This window comes from Coptis chinensis, chromosome 9, assembly GCF_015680905.1.
Source record: "Coptis chinensis isolate HL-2020 chromosome 9, ASM1568090v1, whole genome shotgun sequence".
In the NCBI taxonomy this organism is placed as follows: domain Eukaryota; kingdom Viridiplantae; phylum Streptophyta; class Magnoliopsida; order Ranunculales; family Ranunculaceae; genus Coptis; species Coptis chinensis.
Window position 1 is genome coordinate 10,420,254 of NC_141464.1, and position 21,612 is coordinate 10,441,865.

Below are 21,612 nucleotides of genomic sequence, written 5' to 3' on the forward strand. Positions count from 1 at the left end.
TTTGCCACAACAAGTAAAATTAATATGTTTGGGATTTGTACTAATCAATCAGTTGTTTGGGTAGTCTTTAGCTTGTCTGAATGGTGCAGAAGTATTGATGGACAACACCTTGCAAAAAATTGATGCGTCAAGTGGCAAACAATATGTGGAAGTGTAGAAGCAAAAGAGCAACTACTATTAACAAATGAACGAACTTGTCTAAGTAATTCTATTTCACACTGACCAGTTGTTTATGTTGTGCATGTCCCAAGTGTGTATTTTACGAACTGAAACTCTTGAAGATGCTTGCTAATGCTTAAGAATCAGACATGCACTAAAACCGTCGAACTCAAAGTTGATCCAATATCGTAAGGGGGCATGTTCAACTTCAAACTAGAAATTCCCATTCTGAGAGTGCATCCTTTTTTTTTCGATAAACCTGAGAGTGCATCCTCTTGAGTCTTGTCTAGCAATTAAAAATGGCAAAGAGTCAGATTTCAAATGTATACACCGTTGATTTATCACACCATAGGTCATTCATTCAGATGCATTCAGAGTCCACTGGATTTGTCTTTCTTTCTGGATTAGTAGTCCATTGGATTTGTCACCATTGGTCACTCATTCAGAGTCAATTTTGAACTATTGAGCATTGGCAACATCCATTAAGAAAGTTCCACAACTAACTTCATAAAATATAAGAAACAGAGTATAGGTTTGATGTTATATTTATATGCTATGCGTTTCTAGATCCAACTGCTGCAACACCTACTATATATATCAAGGCACTGAAACAAATCAACAACATTAGAAAAACTTAACTATCAGAAGAAAAGAAAGATTCTTGACCTGAACCAAATCCACGAAGATCACGATACCATGAAGATCACGATACCAGTGAACAAAATCTTCAAAACACAAAGATGCCATCACTTACTATTCATATACAAAAGAATGTATACCCCTACATATTTAATCCACCAAAAAGAATATGATTCCTACATATTTTGTCCATCAAAAAGAATCGGAATTCTAGATATTTAATCCACCAAAAAAAATGGCAGTATTTTTTTGTCTTCGATCGTTCCTTTTCAACCTCAAAAGTGCGTTTTTCCTCCTTGATCATTCCCTTTTCAACCTCAAAAGTGTTTTTATCTGTTGCAAACATGAACATGTAACATAGTTTTAGTACACAATAAATTGAGTTAGAAACTTACCTGTAACAGTCAAGAGAAAATAATTACCTTAAAATCACATCTTCTCATTGTTGTTTAGAATGTCAGTATGGTCATGTCCCAAGTTTTCAGTAGTCTCGTCAGTAGGGGCTGCATACAAAAACGGTTAAAATTAGTACAAATCTATGAAAAAAATAGTGTGGAATGCCCACAAAGTACTTACAAGGCATAGATAAGTTTGCTTGTAGCTTTGGATTTTTTGGACATCTTCGTCTATCATGCTCTGTGCTTTTACATAAGACACACTTCCTTTTCTTTTTATTCGAAGCTATCTCAATAGCGGGCTTCCACCTCTCATTGCTATTAGCTTTCTCCTTCCTTGTGCCACCCTTCGGTCTTCCTTTCGTTTCGGAGATAACTGGATCTAATATTGGCATTTGTTGTGATCCCTTAAACACAAGTCCTTCTTGATGGTTCTGGGCACTTGAAGTCTCGACATTTTTTGCAATCTTAGCAATTTCATCACGCTCATTTAAAATATTGAGAAAGAGTCCTTCAATTCCCACTAATGCCATCTTATACAATTTTTCATCTTCGGAAGCAACACACCACATTTGGGTAGATCTACGACATAGATGACTTAGCCTAAATGCTTTAGAACAACCATGAACACCATGTAATGCTTGTTCATCTATTCCTCTAAATAAGTTAGCTCCTTTGGTCCATCTCTTCAAAATGTACGGCGATGGAATTTTATCCACATCATGATGAACAAATATTTTCAAAACATGTCTACATAGTATGCCTGTAAACTCGAAGTGACCGCATTTACAAGACACCGTTTCTTTCTCTTTGTTCCACTTCACGACATATTGATGACCAGAAATAGCAAGCACAGAAGTAACCATGTAAGTGTCACAAACTCCATCCCATATTGGTTCACTAGCTTTAAGTTTATCCACCAATTCCAATTGGATACGAAACTTGTCAAACATATTTCGAGTATAGACACTTGCTGCATGTTTTAATAGCAAGTTGTGTTCACTGACGATTCGATCCTTATGTTCTGAAACAAAATCCTCGTCACATTCATTCCGAACTATTCTTTTTAAAGCTTCAACATATCTATTAACGAAATCACCCATACTAGTTCTATAGTTTAGAAACTCATTGAAGAAGGCATTGACCCCCTCACTACGACCTGTCGTATTCATACCAGCAAAAAATGTACGACGATGATATACAAGTGCCCAACATTCTCTTATATCAAACAAACCCTCAAGCCAAGGGTTCTTAGTCAACTTAAATTCTTCCATCAAGCTTTTCCATATCCTTTCAAAGTCTTCAACCTTGTATGTAAAGTGAATGCATTTCTCCAATCCATTCTTGAACTTTGAGTTTTCGAAATAAACATGTCCCAACTTTTCACCAAATTTCTTTTTATTATGCCAAATGCATAGGCGATGTTTCGTATTAGGGAAAACCTTTTTCACAGCACCACACATGGCAGCATCTTGATCAGTGATGATGGAGGTTGGATGTCGACCACCCATTGCTTCAACCCATATCTTGAACAACCAATAAAAAGTAGCCTCTGTTTCATCGTGAAGAAGTGCACATCCAAATTGTATAGATTGGTAATGATGATTGACACCAGTAAAAGGAGCAAATGACATTTTGAATTTGTTTGTCCTGTATGTGGTATCAAATGTTACAAAATCACCAAATTGTTCATACGCCATACGAGATCTTGGATCAACCCAAAAAAAGTTTGTTGCTCTTCCTTTTTTATTAACTTGCACGTCATAAAAATATTGATGATTTTCTCGATACTTCTTTTGAAAATAGTTAATAACTGATTGAGCATCACCTTCCCCTAGTCTTTTTCTAATTTCCCTTGTTGTCCGCAAGTGATTCCAGCAATCTCTGTCGCCATACCCAAATTGGTCACCTCCAAAAATCCAAGGAACCTTAGACACTCGCATATTCTCCCTATCAAATCTCTCAGTCAAATCCTTAGCAGCAGTAGGCATATTCCTATTAGACGCCAAATGGTGTCTTTTAATCGGTGTAACAAAATTATGGTTATGTCCCTTTTCATAGACAGAAACTTTCCACTTCTTAATTTCCTTCATGTACAATATTCGCATGCTTGCCAAACAAGCTTTTTTGATAGTGGAACAACTACGAGCTTTTCCCTTGTGATTGACGTTGTGTTCTTTCTTATGAGTTCCCTCACGTGAACATACAAACAAGACATTTGTCACTTCATCCACGCGAGATTGAGTTTTCTGTGATGATCTTATTCTAATGGTAAATCCCTCTTGTCGACCATATTCTTGATAATATTCCTTCGCTTCATCAATGGAATAAAAAAACATGCCCACTTGTGGCTCTTTTTGGTTTTCAACCACTGTAGGACTCGAAATATTTCTGTCACCATTTTGTGGCAAGTCATTTCTCTGACTTTGATTTTCATGTCTGTCAACTTCTACCAAATTCAAACCTTCGCACCTTATTCCATTTGAAACTTCAGAACTAACATGCTCCACCATTTGACCACTTCTGATAGAATCTGAAACAATTTTAGTTGGTAAAGTCAATGAAATGCGTTTAAAGTCTACAAAAAAGCTGAAATTTCAAAACTTTGGGTTGAGAAATTTCTATACTAAAAATGTAGAACAACATGCTGGAAAAAGAAAAATAGAAGAAGCAAGTAGCATAGGAAGAAACAAAATATTTCATAATATAATTAAGAGAATGAGAAAAACTTGTAAAAATTACCTTATCCCTCTTAAAACTCTGTGTCTGATTCCTCTTTGAGCAAATAGAGAAGAAATGGGGGACAAACTTGTCTTCGTTGAAGTGTTGCTATAGGGTGAATTATGAAAACCAAAACATAGAAGGGATTTTTTGACGGAAATGTTTTTGGCGAAAGAAAAGTATTTAGACGGGTGAAGAAGAGGATTAGAGCTTTTTCTCTCTCTTTCTCCCCAACTCTCGTATTCTGTTTTTCATAAGAAAATAAAAGAATTTCAACTCGGGTTTAATTCATTGTTGAACCGGGTTTAACTCAAAAAACCGGTTTAAAAACTTGCTCTCTCAGTTCTTTCCTAACCATTAGATCTGTAATGATCCAGTGGCCCAGATCTTGAGTGACTTTGTATGTCATTTTTATATGTCCCTAGATCCCCTCCCATATATATAATATATATATATATATATAGTAAGAAGGGCCTGTTAATACGAAAAACAGAATACTGGAATAACTTAATAAAGTAGTGCTAAACAAAAAAGTGGAAAATGGTCCGGCCTTGTATCATGTGCACCTGCGACTATCACGCCATGTAGAGAAACTATTTAGACTTGTAAAGGGCGTCACCGAGAGCAAGAAAGAACAATATCCCGGGTCTCTAGATTCAAGGAAAAAAAGAAGTCTCGCTAATGATTCTTGACTACCAACACTTCCTAGTTCCTACTTTTATTCGATTCAAATTGCGACCTTGATTTTGGGTTGATGTTTTTCAAAGAATAACTCAATCATCATTTGGCTTTTAAGTTCACCTTACTAGTCTATTCCAAATCCTGATTACCAGCTTTACCGACGAATTTTATGTGCAAATGAATTATCAAAACATGATTAACACAATACGTAATTTTTGGCTCAAAAGTGGATTGAAATCATACAAACAAATTAATTTGGAAAACTCTAGTCGGATAATGATTACTGTAAGATATAGAGGATTCAGGATTGTCTTCGTTATCTGACTAGTTTGTTAATCATCAGTTCGTTGCACTTTCAGAATATATTAAAACAAATTCGTCCAAACCAAGCTTAGTCATCAGTTCATCACCCAGGCCATCACAATTAAGGATATATATATTGTTCATCGAGAAAAAATTCGCTCCGAAGTGCTTATAGCAAAATGTTTTCTAAGCGCATCTCGGCCATCTCCACCACACATTAGAGCCAGTACATTTTGAAAAAGAACTAATGATCACAGCCATCAAATAGAACATTTTGACATCATCATCATCATTATATTAAGAGTTTTCAAACTTATATGACGCATTAGCAATAGTTAGTGGTTGGTAAATCCCGATATTTTACTTGTTTTGATATTGATTGTTGATTGGACGTAATATCAGATGAAAATTGTGTAATTAAAGAAAAAAATAATGAGAAGAGTCGTAAATAATCCGGCACGGAAGTTGCATGAAATTGTCAACTTACCAATTTTCAGTTTTGAGTAAAAAGCCGGCAAGATAATTTAGCTCCTTACTGGGCAATGTAAAGGTTGAGAAGAGATGGAAACATATAATCCGGCGTCAATCGTGGGCCTACTTTGCCAGTCCATGTGAAGCCCATTTTGGATATTTAAAGATTCACCTCAGACAATTTTTCTCCGATTTTCTCAACGGCAGTTCTTTTAAGGGACTGGATCTTTTCCGCCCGGGTGTAAATCCCAACCCAACCCCCCACAAGAAAGTTGTATGAACCCATTTCATACTTTTTATTTTTATAGGTCTCGACTCTTCGGTTTGATTTTGAAGACGAGAAATACTCATGATTTGAATTCATCAACTGAACCCATTTGGGTTGCCTACGTACTCTCTTACCGGGGGATCATGCTGCGCCGTAGTTCTCCCCTCTCTCATCTCTTTTGTCTCTCTCCTGGAGTCGCCTCCTCTCTCTCTCCTCTCTGAACGTCGTCTCCTCACTCTCTTCTGGTCGTCTCCTCATTCCTACTCCTCTTCTCTAGATCTCTTCTCCTCTTATTTTCCTCTATGGACGTCGTCTCCCTACTTCTCTTATCTAGATCTCTCTCCTCTTCCTTCTCCTTTCTGAATGTCGTCTCTTTACTCATCTACTCTAGATCTCTCCTCATCTTCATCCTCCTCTCTAGACGTCGTCTCCATACTCTTCTACTCTAGATCTCTCCTCATCTTCTTCCTCCTCTCTGGACGCCATCTCCTCCCTCCTACTCTGGTTGTCTCCTCACTCCTCCTCTCTCTCTCTCTCTTGTGCCTCCATTCTCTCTTTTTCTCTCTCCCCCCTTTTCCACTCCTTTTTCTCCCCCTCACTCTTTAGGTTTACTACCCACTTATATCCTATGGTCTTGGGCCTATCTCTTGGCCCAATACATACCCATATATGAAAATGGTTACTACAAATGCCCCCTCTCGAGTGTGCGAATTTCAATAAATCCGCAGAGCCGAGAAGTCCTCGACCTTCTTTATCTGCCAAATCCTCATGCTATCAAATGTCTGTATCTCGTATTCCACGGCCTCTGCTCTTATTCAACTTATAATCGGCGCTTTGCATCTCATATCCGAATTCCACAGACTCAATGCTCCTTCTACATAGTTAATTTGCCACTATATTATTCTCGAGTGTGCTAATCTCCTTCATGATTTGGAATATGCTTTCTATGGCTGCCCCTTGTACTTTTGTGGACGAATCTCGATCGGCGTATCCTTATTCGCCTCAATCCTTTTGCTCACATATCCGCAAATAGTTTCTTCTCTTCACTCTCACTATTCAAACTCCATCATCATGCCCACGAAGTGTCTCAACCCAGCCAGCAGCTCTCTTTCACAGAACTCATTACCATGTCTGCGGAGTGTCTCACCTCAGCCACCATCTCTCGTTCATAGAACTCATTACCATGTCCGCGATGTGTCTCCACTCAGTCGCCAACTCTCCTTCACGTAACTCACTACCATGTCCGCAGAGTATCTCACCTCAGCCACTATCTCTCCTTCATAGACCTCACTACTATGTCAGCAGAGTGTCTCACCCCAGCCACCATCTCTCTTTCATAGAACTCACTTCTGTGTCCGCGGAGTATCTCACCTCAACCACCATCTCTCTTTCATAGACCTCACTACCATGTCCGCAAAGTGTCTCACCCCAGCAACCATCTCTCTTTCATAGAACTCACTACCATGTCTGCGGAGTGTCTCACCCCAGCCACTATCTCTCTTTCATAGAACTCATTACTATATTCGTGGAGTGTCTCACCGCAGCCACCATCTCTCCGTCATATAACTCACTACCATGTCCATGGAGTGTCTCACCCCAGCCACCATCTTTCTTTCATAGAACTCACTTTTATATCCGCAGAGTGTCTCACCCCAGCCACCATCTCTCTTTCATAGAACTCACTTCCATGTCCACAGAGTGTCTCACCTCAGCCACCATCTCTATTTTATAGACCTCACTACTATGTCCACAGAGTGTCTCACCCCAGACACCATCTCTCTTTCATAGAACTCACTTTCGTGTCCGCGGAGGGTCTCACCCCAGTCACTATCTCTCTTTCATATACCTCACTACCATGTCCGCGGAGTGTCTCACCACCAGTCACCATCTCTCCTTCATAGAACTCACTACCATGTCCGCAGAGTGTCTCACCCCTTCGTTTCTCTTTCGTAGAACTCAGCATTGTATCCGCGAAGGGTCTCATCCCCCCAGCACTCATTCGAATATCGTGAAGCATATCCAAGGATAGCTCATCCTGCCCCCAAGTTTGATTCGGACACGAGGGTCCGTGGAGGGATCATGCCCCCCACATTCATTCGAATAGTGCGAAGCATATCCAGGGACAGCTCCGCCTGCCCCCAAGTTCTATTCGGACACGAGGGTCCACGGAGGGCTCATCCTCCCGCACTCATTTGGATAGCGCGAGGCATATCTAGGGACAGCTCGTCTTGTCCCCACAAACGGCGCCAAATGTATGAACCCATTTCATACTTTTTATTCTTATAGATCTCGACTCCTCGGTTTGATGCTGAAGACGATAAATACTCATGATTTGAATTCATCAGCTGAACCCATTTGGGTTGCCTACGTACCCCCTTACCGTAGGATCAAGCTGCGCCGTAGTTCTCCCCTGGACTTGCCTCATCTCTCTCTCCTCTTTGGACGTCGTCTCCTCTGGTCGTCTCCTCATTCATACTCCTCTTCTCTAGATCTCTCCTCCTCTCTGGACGTCGTCTCCCTACTCCTCTTCTCTAGATCTTTCCTCCTCTTCCTCCTCCTCTCTGGACGTCGTCTCTCTACTCCTTTTCTCTAGATCTCTCCCTCCTCTTTCTCCTCCTCTCTAGACGTCGTCTCCTCCCTACTCCTCTTCTCTAGATCTCTCCTCCTCCTCTCTGGACGTTGTCTCCCTACTCCTCTACTCTAGATCTCTCCTCCTCTTTCTCTTCCTCTCTAGACGTCGTCTCCCTACTCCTCTACGTACTCTAGATCTCTCCTCCTCTTCCTCCTCCTCTCTGGACGTCGTCTCCTTACTCCTCTACTCTAGATCTATCCTCTTATTCTTCTTTTTCTCTGAATGTCGTCTCCTCCCCCCTCCTCTGGTTGTCTCCTCACTCCTCCTCTCTCTAGACCTCTCTTTTTCCTCTCTCTCTTGTGCCTCCATTCTGCCTTTTTCTCTCCCCCCCTTTTTCCCTTCCTTTTTCTCCCCCTCACTCTTTAGGTTTACTGCCCACTTATATCTTATGGTCTTGGTCCTATCTCTTGGCCCAATACATACCCATCTATGAATATGGCTACTACAAAATTAAAGTAATGAAAGTTTCTCTTCGTTCTCTCCCCTAATAATCCGACTTTCTCTCTCTAAAATCTCCTCTTCGTTTTCTAGTTTATACTGAAATAATAGATTTCAATCTTGAACAAGGCATTGTAAAAAACTCATTTAATGGGCAGCAGTATGCCCTACCTCCCATTGAAGTTAAACACAAAAATCATATAGCTAATTTACTTAATCGTAGTCCAAAAAAACTACAAGTTGTCTCATTCAAGGTAATTAGTCTACTACATACGATCTTGGTTTGTCGCACAAGTTTGCTGTAAAGTCTAAAAAGACTTCATGATTATTTCAATTAAAAGGGAAATCCCAATCAAATTTCGATGAGAGAAAATAAAGCATGAATGAAGATAAAACCCTACATGAACTCTGAGATTCCTTCTTCTTCGACGCCATTAGAAGAGAGATAGTGGGATTGGTCGCTGGAGAAAAAACTGAGAGCATTCCCAATGCAAGCAACTTTTTTTCACCTCCACGTAGGACTATTTCCCCTCTTTGCTACTTTGTGGTGAAAAACAAGAAAATGTTGCCCAATGCAGAGATGAGTTTAAACCTCGGACGGAATATTTGATTCTGTCTGAATATAAAAATTGAAAAAACGACCCAGACAGAATGAAACATCCCGTCCGATGTTAAAAAAAAATAAAAAAAAACACGCGAAACGGAATGAAATATTTTGTCCGAAAAAAAAATCAAAAAAATAAAAAACATACGAGACGGAATAAAACATTCCATCTGAAACTCACAACTCAATTGAAAATCTCGATAGCAAGTGCTATTCTCATTGTGACTTAGTTAGAAGTCACCGACTTTGTCACCCTTGCATTGGGCAAGGGTTTTTGCTCCAAAGGGGTGAACACTCTCAATTTCCCATCATACTCACTTGCATTGGGAATGCTCTGATAGATTAAAAGCACGGACATTATTCTTGGGTTTCCTTTTCTATTTGGTTTTCTTTCCCTTTCTGTCTTGTTTTTGCCCGAAGGAAAACTTACTACTTTTTCCCTTTTTTCCGTTGAGTTCCTACTTTTAGGGCTGTTAATTATGTGTCCACATGTCATGTTTTCTTTGTGAGGTGTAGGGGGAGGGATTTACACCCGGGTGCAGAAGATATGGCCTCTTTTTTTTAATGAAATATAGTGAAATTGCTTAACTGAACTTCTACTCATTTACTAGGTCTATTATCGAAAAAAAAAAATAGTGGGTCAATTTATTGATTCCGAAATTACTGTTAACTTAATTAAACTTGAAAAAATCAATGTTCTTCCTCTTCTCTGATTAGGAGCAATATTTTATAGAAAATTGATCTATGGAACGAATTTCATGATTCTACAAACTTTGGACAAACCAAGCTAGGCTCATGATTATTCTATTAAAAATTTTAAATTCTGGAAATTTTCCCATACACGTAAAACATCTATAAATTTTTTGCATGAGTACTAATTTTGTATTACCAATTTTATTTTATTTTGGAAAACCTGTAAACAAAGATATATAGATTTCGACTTTATTATTCGTAGATTTAGTAAAAAAAATGTTTCTATTAGAAAGCCATGGATTAAGTAAGAATGCGTCAACGAAAAAAAACTTCGAAACTCTATATATATGGCAAGTCTCTTGGTCTCCTCTCCACCTAAAACCACTCCCAAAACCATCACCATTCACCACTCCCACTCCCAACATCATCACCACTGCACCTGGCCAACACAATATTCAAATATGTCTGTCCAAGGTGATAATGTTGTAGTTTCTGTAATTAAACTTGAGAGAATGCTTAGCATGAAAGGAGGCAAAGGAGAAGCTAGCTATGCTAATAACTCACAAGCTCAGGTGCTTATATGGTTACCCTAATAACCTATTTTAATTAATAACTTTCATTATGTGTTCCTTTGGTCTATAATTAAGTTCTAAATTATTTTTGGCCATTATTTTTAGCTTGCATGATTTTTCGATTTAAGTCGGTATAAGTGCCGTATTAGTCAACAAATGTTAACTTAATTGTTATAAGTTTTTGATCGTTTTATCTGCTACTATATATAAGCACGTACGTAAACTTCCTTGACCTGACATTAACTAATGTAGTTGTTGTTCTTGTTGTATGAATGGAATTATAGGCTCGACATGCGCGGTCCATGCTTCATCTTCTTGAAGCAACGCTAGATAGGGTGCAACTTGAACCTCCAGAGGTTCCGTTTGCGGTTGCAGACTTGGGATGTTCATGTGGAGGAAACACCATCTACATAGTTGACGTTATTATTAAACATATCACCAAGAGGTATGAGGAATTAGGATATGAAACACCGGAGTTCTCCGCCTTTTTCTCTGATCTACCATCAAACGACTTCAACACACTCTTTCAGCTACTCCCACCATTGTCAACTAATATTAATGGTGGTAGCATGGAGGAGTGCCTTGCGTCCAATGGAGACCGCTCTTACTTCGCTGCAGGTGTCCCTGGCTCATTTTATAGGCGACTTTTTCCCACAAGATCAATCAATGTTTTTCATTCCGCATTCTCCTTGCACTGGCTCTCTCAGGTGGTTGCTCTGTGCTCTCTTTTTGTTTGCAATAGATGCACATGCATTCTGCACATTATTGTTTACATACCAAATAGAGTTTTAGACATATCCTAATAGTCTAACAAATCTGATTTACATGGTCTAATCATAGTTCGGAATTTTGGAATTTTGGAAATCTAGAACCAAAATTCACAGTATTTCAACCCAGGGTCATATTTTGATTTCTACTAATTTAAGAATCATCAATATTTCGACCATATGTTTTTCCATTTTTTTTGAAAATCAAAATATCAAATGGAATTCCGACATTCCGTTTGGAGTCGTGAACACTAGGTCTAATAACTATATTTATTCATGCACATATATTTCTTCGTAATTATTATTACCTATATGATTAATTGTCAGGCTAAGTAGCGCCCAAAGTGCATTATATCTGTTGCTAATGATCAAGGAAATATATCTAGACAAAGCTACATGAATTAATTAAGCCTATGTTTCGGTTCAACCTCTGTAACTACTGAAACTTTAGTTACTCAGTATTAGTACACTAATACTCTTTTAACGTTAATGTAAATATAATAAGCTAATAGGTCACCTGATGACCTAGATCTCAATTGGATTTTTATGCCACATTTGGTATTTTCTTCTTTTGCTTTGCTTTTGGACTGTTGTATATTGGTCAAAAGCGAGCAAGCAGAGAAAGTCTTAAAATGATGAATACTGTTCACATCAAAACGTCAAATGAAGAAAGAAGTCCGAATAGTTGAAAATTTTAATTTGTTGACCCCATTCATGGATACTCAGGTGCCAGAGAGCGTGATGGATAAGAGATCAACGGCTTATAATAGGGGAAGGGTTTTCATCCACGGTGCAAATGAGAGTACTACTATGGCCTACAAAAAGCAATTTCAAACGGACTTAGCGGGATTCCTCAGGAGTAGGTCACGTGAGTTGAAGAAAGGTGGGTCCATGTTCTTAGTCTGCTTGGGTAGAACCTCAGTGGACCCTACAGACCAAGGTGGGGCCGGTCTTCTTTTTGGGACCCACTTTCAGGACGCCTGGAACGATCTTGTCGAAGAGGTAACTTTGACGCGAACCTCTTTCTATTTGTTTACTTTGATCCATATTTGTGTGACTTACTTGGTGGTGAGAAGATGTATGTAATTGGGCAATGGTGCCATGGTGGCTTGGTTTTTCTTTTTTAGTACATGAGGAATATATGTAGTCAGTCTCACGGCCAAAAATGACCAGCTAGATTGGAAGAAAAAACCACAGCAGTTGTACTTAGTTCATTAGTGTGTAGTGCGCATTGATGATATTTGACTGCTTTCCTACTACCAAAAAGAATGCCGACTTTGAAAAATGAGTCGACAAAAGTGAGAATGATAAGATGTCGGTTCCAGAACTAAATATCTAGTTATCATTTTCTTTCATTCGTGTAGCCGCTCTCATTTAAATTAAGCGAATGCATAACCCCAAATCAGGCCGAACAGAGGCTGGTACCAGTGTACCATGCATATTTCCCTGCCTCGGAATTGGACGTTTTTATATGGTAATTGAAAATTTTGGTGCATTAATTTGTTTACATTTTCTGTGACACTACTATGCTTTCGTATGGTATCAGGGACTAGTGGAAAGTGAGAAGCGCGACAGTTTCAACATCCCAGTGTATGCACCAAGCTTACAAGACTTCAAAGAAATTGTCGAAGCAGATGCCTCATTTGCGATCAACAACCTCGAAGTGTTTCGAGGAGGGAGCCCACTTGTGGTTAACCAACCAGATGATGCAGCTGAGGTGGGTCGAGCCCTAGCCAATAGTTGTAGGAGTGTATGTGGGGTCTTAGTTGATGCCTACATAGGAGACCGGCTAAGTGACGTCCTCTTCAATCGGCTTGAGCGTCGTGCTACAAACCATGCTAAAGAATTGCTTGAGCAGCTACAATTCTTTCACATAGTTGCCTCACTTTCCTCTGCATGAAATGTGGAGAAGCAGAGATAATAAAGGGAGAAAAAGGCGAAGAAAAAGTTTGTACAGTGAATGATCTTTATCGATTTTTCATTGAAGCGTGATTTCTATTTTCTCTTTTTTGCTTCACTTTTGTGTATGTTTTTTTTTTCATTACTGACTTAGTTACCTTTACACTTGATGGGTGGTGTGTCTCCTTGTTTCCTTGTCTCCAAACTAGTGAAAATAAAAGCTAACTTTTCTTTCCTTTTCAATGTTGTTACTTTGAAATGTGATTATATTGTGCATATGGTTTATAGTTATTTCAGTTATTAACTTTTTAGGGGCTTTATTTTAGGGTTATTTAGTTTTTGGCCCCACTTTATATATGGATATTAGTGTTTGGCTCTCCTAAGTTGCTAAATTTGTTTTTGGCTCCAGTTCTGTTAGTTGAATCAGTCAATTTTAACTCCACTGTGAGTTGATTTTCTCATATTTTCGTAATGACTCAAATACCCCTTAACAATATTTACCAATATACCATTATGAAAATGGTCCACTAACTAAAGTGTAACCGACACGTGTCTTAATCAAAACGGTCCAGATCATAACAATCGAACGAATACAATTTAATCTAAGGAAATACACTTGATTTCATCTGGACCGTCCTTCTAACCCAATCTAACCACTCCTTCTCTCCCTTAATTGATCACTATTCATCTTCATCCTCCAAGTAATACAGGCTATACATTTCTCAACAGTTTAGAATTACAACCTCACCAAAATGAATACTTGACACAAAATGATCAACACTCTTGAACTATGCACATAGTAGTTGATGTTACAAAATAAGTGTCGATTGCATTGCAATACATGGAATCCCAAATCCGAGACCCCATTCAAGTTATCCCGGATGTATTTCAAGACAAAGATTGTAACGGCCGTATTCACCACATAAACCAAAATACCATCGGTTGAAAAATGAGCACTTGGACTTGCTCTCAACTAAGTGTCGTCTCAAAATTGATCACTCCAAAAGCCTCAGACACATGGTTTATGCCCCGACCGCAATTGCTACAAGATACAAAGATGAAAAGAAAAAGAAGACTTGGAAAGAATAAGGGGGATGCACGAGGAGGTGTTGTCGCCGCCACCGCCCAAGCAAATGTGAGCTTTGTTTGGGAAGAATAGGCGATAGTGTTAACAATGCAAGACCACATCACTCATGCAAGGTTTAAAACAATTGAGTAAAATTATACGGTTACCTACTTACTTTAAGCCTTTAGTAGATATAGATGCAACCTACAATGCAAGTTAACTCTACAAGTAAGAAAACCAACTAAATTTTACATATTATTCTTTTTTCATTGCCTATTATTTGCTTAGCATGTTGCTATAACCCAAAATCTTAAGTGATAAAATTGAACCCAACACACAAAACCACCCACTTATAGGTGTTGCCTATTACTAGTAATCAACCCAGGCGGTGGTGGACTTCACAGTAGTAGACTAGTAATCAACCAAGTTGATGTTATCCATTTCGGATGGGTAGTAGACTTGACACAGTAGTAGACAAGAAGAAGATGAATAGTAACCATAGAAATAATAGAATTTCGAAATCGAAATGTAATGGAATTTCAAATCAAAATGAAACAATAGAATATTTTGTTACAATTTCACGTGCAAGTCACAAGAAGGGTAAAGTTGTCATTTTGAAAAATACATACGGTGGAGTTAAAGTTGACTGATTTAACTAACAGAACTGGGGCCAAAAACGAATTTAGGAACTTAGGAGAGCCAAACGCTAATATCCATATATAAAGTGGGGCCAAAAGCTAAATAACCCTGTAACGCCCGTATTTTTAAATACGTTTTTATCTATTTAATTAATTAATTTAATTATTTATTTTAAAAATTAAATTCGGATTGATTTGGGATCACGCTGGCCCCATTTGGGCCCGAAGTTCGTGTTGGGCTTGGGTTTCAGACCCAAGTATATAAACACATTTTTCTAGAGAATAGGGTTTTTAAGATAATAAAAATATTAAAAATGGAGGCAGAGCTAGAAACTCGTTTGTTGGAGGGTGGAGCGCGATGATTCGGACTAGGAAGATTCGTCAAGCTGTTCATAAAGGTGAGTAGTTACGTTTTTATTTTTATATCGAAACTAGAGTTTTACGCGTGAACAAAAACCTTTACTGCCGATTTCGATAAGTTTTCTACTTATGTGTTTTCTGTCGATACCTTTTAGTTTTATTGAAAACTGTGGGAATCCGTTATTTAACTGTGGAGGCTTATCGGGTTGTTACTGGCGGCTAAAGCCCCACAGTAATGAGTCCTCCTCTGTCCGGTATGCATTACTGTGATACTGTGGGTATGGATATATTGTTATGAACTGTTTGGTTGGTTGTCGGGGTAGAATCGCGGGCTATTGATGGTGGGTGGAAGGTGGCTGCCGATTAGGTTGTGTGTTGTGGTTGGACGAAAATACGGTGGTCGGGCTATCGGTTTGAGTAATCGATTGACGAGGGCCAGAAGAGCTTGGAGGCGCGAATGGCCGTGGTTGGAAGCTGCTGTTTTGGTTTAATTGGGTGTGTTGTTTTGCTTTGTTGGGTTGAGGTTAAGTTGTTATGTCGGATTTAAATGTTGGAGAGTTGGGTGGGCTGTCGAGTGGAGCTTGAAGCACTATTAATGGTGGCCGAAATTTGTAGATCTAGTTTTGGGGGAAGTTTGGATTGTAGGATTTGAGGCTTTAGCTTTTGTTAAAGTGGTGGGGGTTTGTACCCTCTCCATTTTCGGTTTGTTGAAATTGGGGGTTGTGTGGAAGTTTGTGGTGGTCGATTTTGGGTGGTGTTGGAGGACAGAGTTTGGAGAAGATGAACAGTGATTCGATTTGGGCTTTGGGCCTAATTAGTTGGGCCCGATTATGTTCTAAAGTGTTGGGCCAGTTCATTTCTATTTTGTTTAGGCCCTTTTCCTATTTGTTGTTAACTTGTTATGGGCCAGTTCTAATTTTTGTAATTGTGGGCTAGTTTTCTCTTATTTTGTGGACCTGTTTAGTTTAAAGTTTTGGGCCGAATCCAAATTATGTTTTAGGCCAGTTCAGTATAAGTTTTTGGGCCAGTTTCTAATATTGCTTGGGCCCAGTCCATATAACTTAAAATAGATCTAATTGGGTCTGTTAAATGTTTAAACTTTCGGGTTCTAAGGTTTGGGCTTGGCCAGTTGGGTCCGAACCATTACCTTAGTCATGAGCCCACGAGCCATGCACTTTGACTTTAGCCATGAACCATGGCTATGACCCTGAACCTGTCGAACATGGAAACGACAGTTTGACTTTGACAATGACAGTTTGACTTCGACCATGATGTGTTGATTTTGACTTGGACCATGATGTGTTGACTTTGACCATGATGGGTTGACTTTGACTTTGACCATGATGTGTTGACTTTGACTTTGACCGTTGACCATTGACTTTGACCGTTGACCATTGACTGGTGACTTTTTCCAGTTTTTCTCATATTTGATTTTATGGACTATTATAATAATAAAATGTTGTCGAACAGTATATAACGTGGTTTGTCATTATCTAATTATGATTTGACGTGAGTAGTATGTAAAAACATATATATATATATATATATATATATATATATATATATATATATATATATATATATATATATATATATATATAGGGCTTTGATTGGACCGGAATCTGCCTAATTGTGCTATGTTTTATGTTGTATATTGTATGAACAAATTCAATGCTAAAATCTTTGTGGAAGCTTGTATAAATTGGTTAGTCCTTATCTAAGAAAGATTTGACATTGATGTTGTGTATTTTTTTTTTACGTCTTTGAGATAGAAACTGTAGGAGATATATTATTCCTAAAAACGCTATAAAATATATGTGATAATGTTTGAAGCAATTGTGATATCATATGATATATTGGGAGGTATATATTAAAATGCAATAGTTTTGGAGAAATAAATGTATCAATCGCTCCATTATTATATATGTGAGATGCTACTATGAAGTAGTATAGTATTGATGAATATTTGCCCCTGAGTGTGGTGTATCGCAATAATATATTGGCTCGTGAAAGAATGAAATTGGTTATGAGATAGAATTAAGATATTTCTAAATATTGTGGCTTAGTGCAATAAGGTAATTGACCCGCATTATATAGTGGAATGATTGTGAGTCATTAATATATGACACCCAATAAATTACGTAACGAAAATCCTAGAACCCGACTACCACAACTCATGTGATCCGCCCTGTATTGGGCGATTTGATATATAAGATGTTGTATATATATGAGATGTTGATTGACCCATGTGTTGGGCAATGCGTGAGCGAATAGTGGCTTGATATATAAGATGTTGATATATAAGATGTTGTATATATATGAGATGTTGATTGCCCCATGTGTTGGGCAATCATAGCCGAATAGTGGCTTGATATATAAGATGTTGATATATAAGATGTTGTATATATATGAGATGTTGATTGACCCCATGTGTTGGGCAATCGTAGCCGAATAGTGGCTTGATATATAAGATGTTGTATATATATGAGATGTTGATTGACCCATGTGTTGGGCAATTGTAGCCGAATAGTGGCTTGATTATTCCGTTCGCAAAATAGAACAAGATGCGCAATATTTTATGCCGAATAGTGGCATTACTTACATAATTGCTTCCGTGTGAGGATTTACCTGGTGTGCGGCATCCCGCTCAGGGTGGTTACGCACGGAGTGGTTCATTATGTAAGGGGAGGCATGTGGATGTACATGTTCGGCGTTGGGTAGCGATTGTGGTAGCCAGGGAAACTAGGTAAGACATAGATACGACGTGAATTTTAGGGACACGCAAGGAAAGCCTTAAATAATCTAATTATGGTAATATGTTTGGTTGGTTATTTGTTTAGTTAGAACCTAAGGCGCCTCGATGGAGGAACTACATGCCACTACACCAAAACAGGATATTAGTAACGCTCCAGTTTTTTGCTTAGTAACGGTTTTAAAGTGTAACTAGGTTCCTAACGTTTTATAAGTGTTACAATTATATATAAAGTGTTACTTTAATTTTGCCAAATATGAGAATTAATTTGTTACGTTTTAAAATTGTTTGTTTGGACCAAAAAGCGTAAATAAATCGTGAATATTAAATATAACATTAAAAATAATAACTAAATTAGAATTTAAAATTTCTAAATTAAAATTTTCGGTGAGGAAAGAAATTTCGGTGAGAGGGAAAGGCCAAAATTCTCGCGCTCTTTCCCCCTATTTAAGATTACTAATGAACAGCCCTATTTTCATCCTTCTCTCGTTCAACTTTCATCCTTCTCTCGTTCAACTTTCATCCTTCTCTCGTTCAACAAGTTCATCCTTCAACAAGTTTTGGGAGTCAGCACCGGACGCCGCTGCTGCCGCTATTAGGTAACGTACTTTACGCGCTTTCTTCTTCTCTGATTTTGTATGTTTCATCATCTCATATCTCTTTTTCAATTTTTCACACTACTACTAGGTGATATCACAACTGAAATTAACTTGGGTGTTGGTTGGCTCTGATTATAACCAAAGGTGCGATTTTTATTACTTGTTTTATTCATTAAAAATTCGATTTTTGTGGTTTGATTTTGCTCTTCTATATGTAATTAGTAATTACTTATTTTAGTTATGTTATGATTTATATTTTTCCTGGTTTGTGGATTGTTAGATTAATATTCATGCTAGCAAACACACACACGGTCTCAGATAATGAATACACAAATCCCGTTGATGACAAACCCAAACCCAAACTCAACTTCATACGGTTTAAATATCGGACCCAAGAAAGATATAATGGTGTGGACAAAAAGGCAACTAATAATAATGTTGCTCTTGAGTTGAAATTGTTGGAGAAATTTTGTGAAGATATAAAAAGTTTCCGGATGATAAAGGGTTGGAAGAGTTTATAGGTGTTCGGTTAATGGGTATGGGAAAGCGGTACTTGCCGGGTATGGGTGGTATAGGGAGAGGGATTGGGAAGAATGCGAACGAGATGTTAAGGTTGTTCAAGATAGAGGAGTGTTTGAAGGTAAAAGCTGGTATAGGTTTTGTTCTTCAAACTAACTAATTAAGGTACAAGTTTACCAAAGAGTTTTATTATAACGCTTATGAGTGCCAAAGAATGAACCCGAAAGTAACTCCTCTCGACTTAAACCCTAGTTTTGGTTTCTTCCCTCGCCTCAAACAACGCCGCGACAAATGAAGCTCGTCCGGTTTTTGATGAAGTTGAACAACGAGACGTGTCGATCGAGCTTAAGAACGGCACTATTGTTCATGGCACCATCAATCGGGTAGATATCGTATTCATACTCATTTGAAGACGGTTAAACCGACGCTAAAAAGGAAAGAATCCAAAGTGACTCTTGATCATCCGACCGCGAGGGCAGCAGTATTTCGCTATTACATTCTCCCCGACAAAGATAAACCTTGAGACTTTATCTTGGTTGAGGAGACACCTAGGGTCAAGCCAAAGAAACCAACAACAAATTGGGAGGCCTATGGGGCGGGTCGCGTCGTGGCCATGGGCGAGGACGCGGGACGGGCGGTGGTCGCTAGAAATGTTGGACTTCTCGCAAATTTTTGCAGGATTTGCTTATGTACAAGAGTGGGCATATGGAGAGATTTGGTGGATGTTAAGGATAGCCAGATTTTTTCGTTTACCATTCTTACTTTGTTGAAATGTTTTTAGCTTAAGCCTACTTGGATGGATGCTTAGTAGAATTGTAGAATTGTTTGAACTCATTTCATGTGAATGCATAGTACAATTTGGTTCAAGATCTTGTTTATCTTTTGGCATTTGAGGATTATAACAATTAGAATTGATAGATTGGTGATAACCCACATTTCTCTTTTGGAGGGAAGGTTCATAGAATGGCCACCTTCTTTGTTTAATGACATTAAAATTCAGATTTGAAGAAAATAGGTGGCCATGGAGTTTCATTTTTCAAAAAAAAAATGAACCTGAGTAAGTTGTTATACTTTACTATATTGACCAAATGTCATCTGTTAGTGTCCTCCCCTTCACCGGTTGAATGATTCTAACACTGGGTTAATATCTCAGCTCTGTCTTGAGTGATTAACAAGGTATGCTCGAACCGAAATGATGCACTCCCATCTGATGTAACAACCGGCCCAGCTTATCGCCTCACATAACAGATTAAAGCTACCCATTGTCGAAATTGGTTTGTGGATTGTTAGATTGTTAGCAAAGGTGGAGCTAGGGGGCGAGTGCATACGCTCACCCTGGATTTTAGCAGAAAAATTAGTGTTATTTTTAGAGAGTACTAACTTTACTTATTTACTTTGTTTGGAGTACTACTTTCCATATATTCAGCCCCGAAAAAGCAGTGATTTGAAAAACAAACCCAGTTTCACCCCTCCATAACTTCCCTCACTTATAGATAAGATAATTTTCATTTTCAGCAAATAATTTAATGGCGTATATTGTGTTTGAGGGAGTAATTTGGTAGTGAATTAAAAATGAACTCAAATGCTTCTCTAATCTAATCTAATTCCATTTCTTTAATTCAAACTCCCTAAACTCAATCAAACCTTACATTGAAATCCGGAAAAACCAAGAGGGCATGTTTTAGAAATATTTTTTTCAATCAATCTCTCTTTTTCTATGGAGTGACAACCTAATAAAAGAAAGAAAAAGATTGGACTTGTGGAAATATTAATGAGAGGGGAGAATCAACAAACAAAGTGGTGGGTTATATAAGTATTTTCGTTTTATTTTGGTGGAACTCTCATTAACATCTCTCAGATTTATTATTTCAATCTTATTCATCTCTCTTAAATTTTTGAAATAATGGCGATAACTTGATTAAAAAGAGGTTGCCTTCAAATTGAGAAATGTGACCTTTGGATCTTTGGAAATTGAGAAATTTAACTAATGGTTGGATCTTTTGTGGTCATAGACACACCTTTAATTTCGGGTTAATTGAGTTTATCATAAGAAGAGATCAAAATGCAAAATTAGAAAGAACTTTAAAAAAAAAAATAATTTCTTTGAAAAACAGAAAACAAAGATAATGACGGAGAGACAAGAGAACGACGAGCTCTCTAATTTTTGGCATTTTTTCATATTATTTTTGTATTCTTGTTCGCCTAATAGATGTGGTCTCTAATGAGATCGAACTAGCTAATCGTGATGCACACCATCCGACTCTAAACCGAGATAACTAGTAGCTGTGTGTCTATGAATTGTGTTTCTACTTTCCTACAAGTTATCCTGTCTCACGAAGTTGTAGCATTCATTGGCTCACCCCGAACAAAATCCTGGCTCCGCCAATCCGATTGTTAGTAGTATCTAACTCCTTTTTTTTTTTTTAAGTTTGATAG

At 38.2% G+C, this 21,612-nt stretch overlaps 2 protein-coding genes and 1 pseudogene across 2 annotated transcripts; 2 read left to right on the forward strand and 1 right to left on the reverse strand.

Moving 5' to 3' along the window:
* Positions 1 to 1,227: 1,227 nt before the first annotated feature.
* LOC147474726 (protein FAR1-RELATED SEQUENCE 5-like) lies at positions 1,228 to 3,706 on the reverse strand. Its single transcript, XM_086585172.1, has 2 exons — positions 1,375 to 3,706; positions 1,228 to 1,301 (listed from the first exon to the last, which is right to left on the reverse strand). The coding sequence occupies exons 1-2, from the start codon at positions 3,704 to 3,706 to the stop codon at positions 1,228 to 1,230; spliced, it is 2,406 nt and encodes an 801-aa protein (XP_086441298.1).
* Positions 3,707 to 10,366: 6,660 nt separating this feature from the next.
* Positions 10,367 to 13,479, forward strand: IAMT1 (IAA carboxylmethyltransferase 1). Its single transcript, XM_086582418.1, has 4 exons — positions 10,367 to 10,576; positions 10,861 to 11,283; positions 12,070 to 12,345; positions 12,890 to 13,479. The coding sequence occupies exons 1-4, from the start codon at positions 10,466 to 10,468 to the stop codon at positions 13,241 to 13,243; spliced, it is 1,164 nt and encodes a 387-aa protein (XP_086438544.1). The 5' UTR covers positions 10,367 to 10,465; the 3' UTR covers positions 13,244 to 13,479.
* Positions 13,480 to 19,467: 5,988 nt separating this feature from the next.
* On the forward strand, positions 19,468 to 19,824 carry LOC147474728 (small nuclear ribonucleoprotein SmD1a pseudogene; annotated as a pseudogene).
* Positions 19,825 to 21,612: the final 1,788 nt, after the last annotated feature.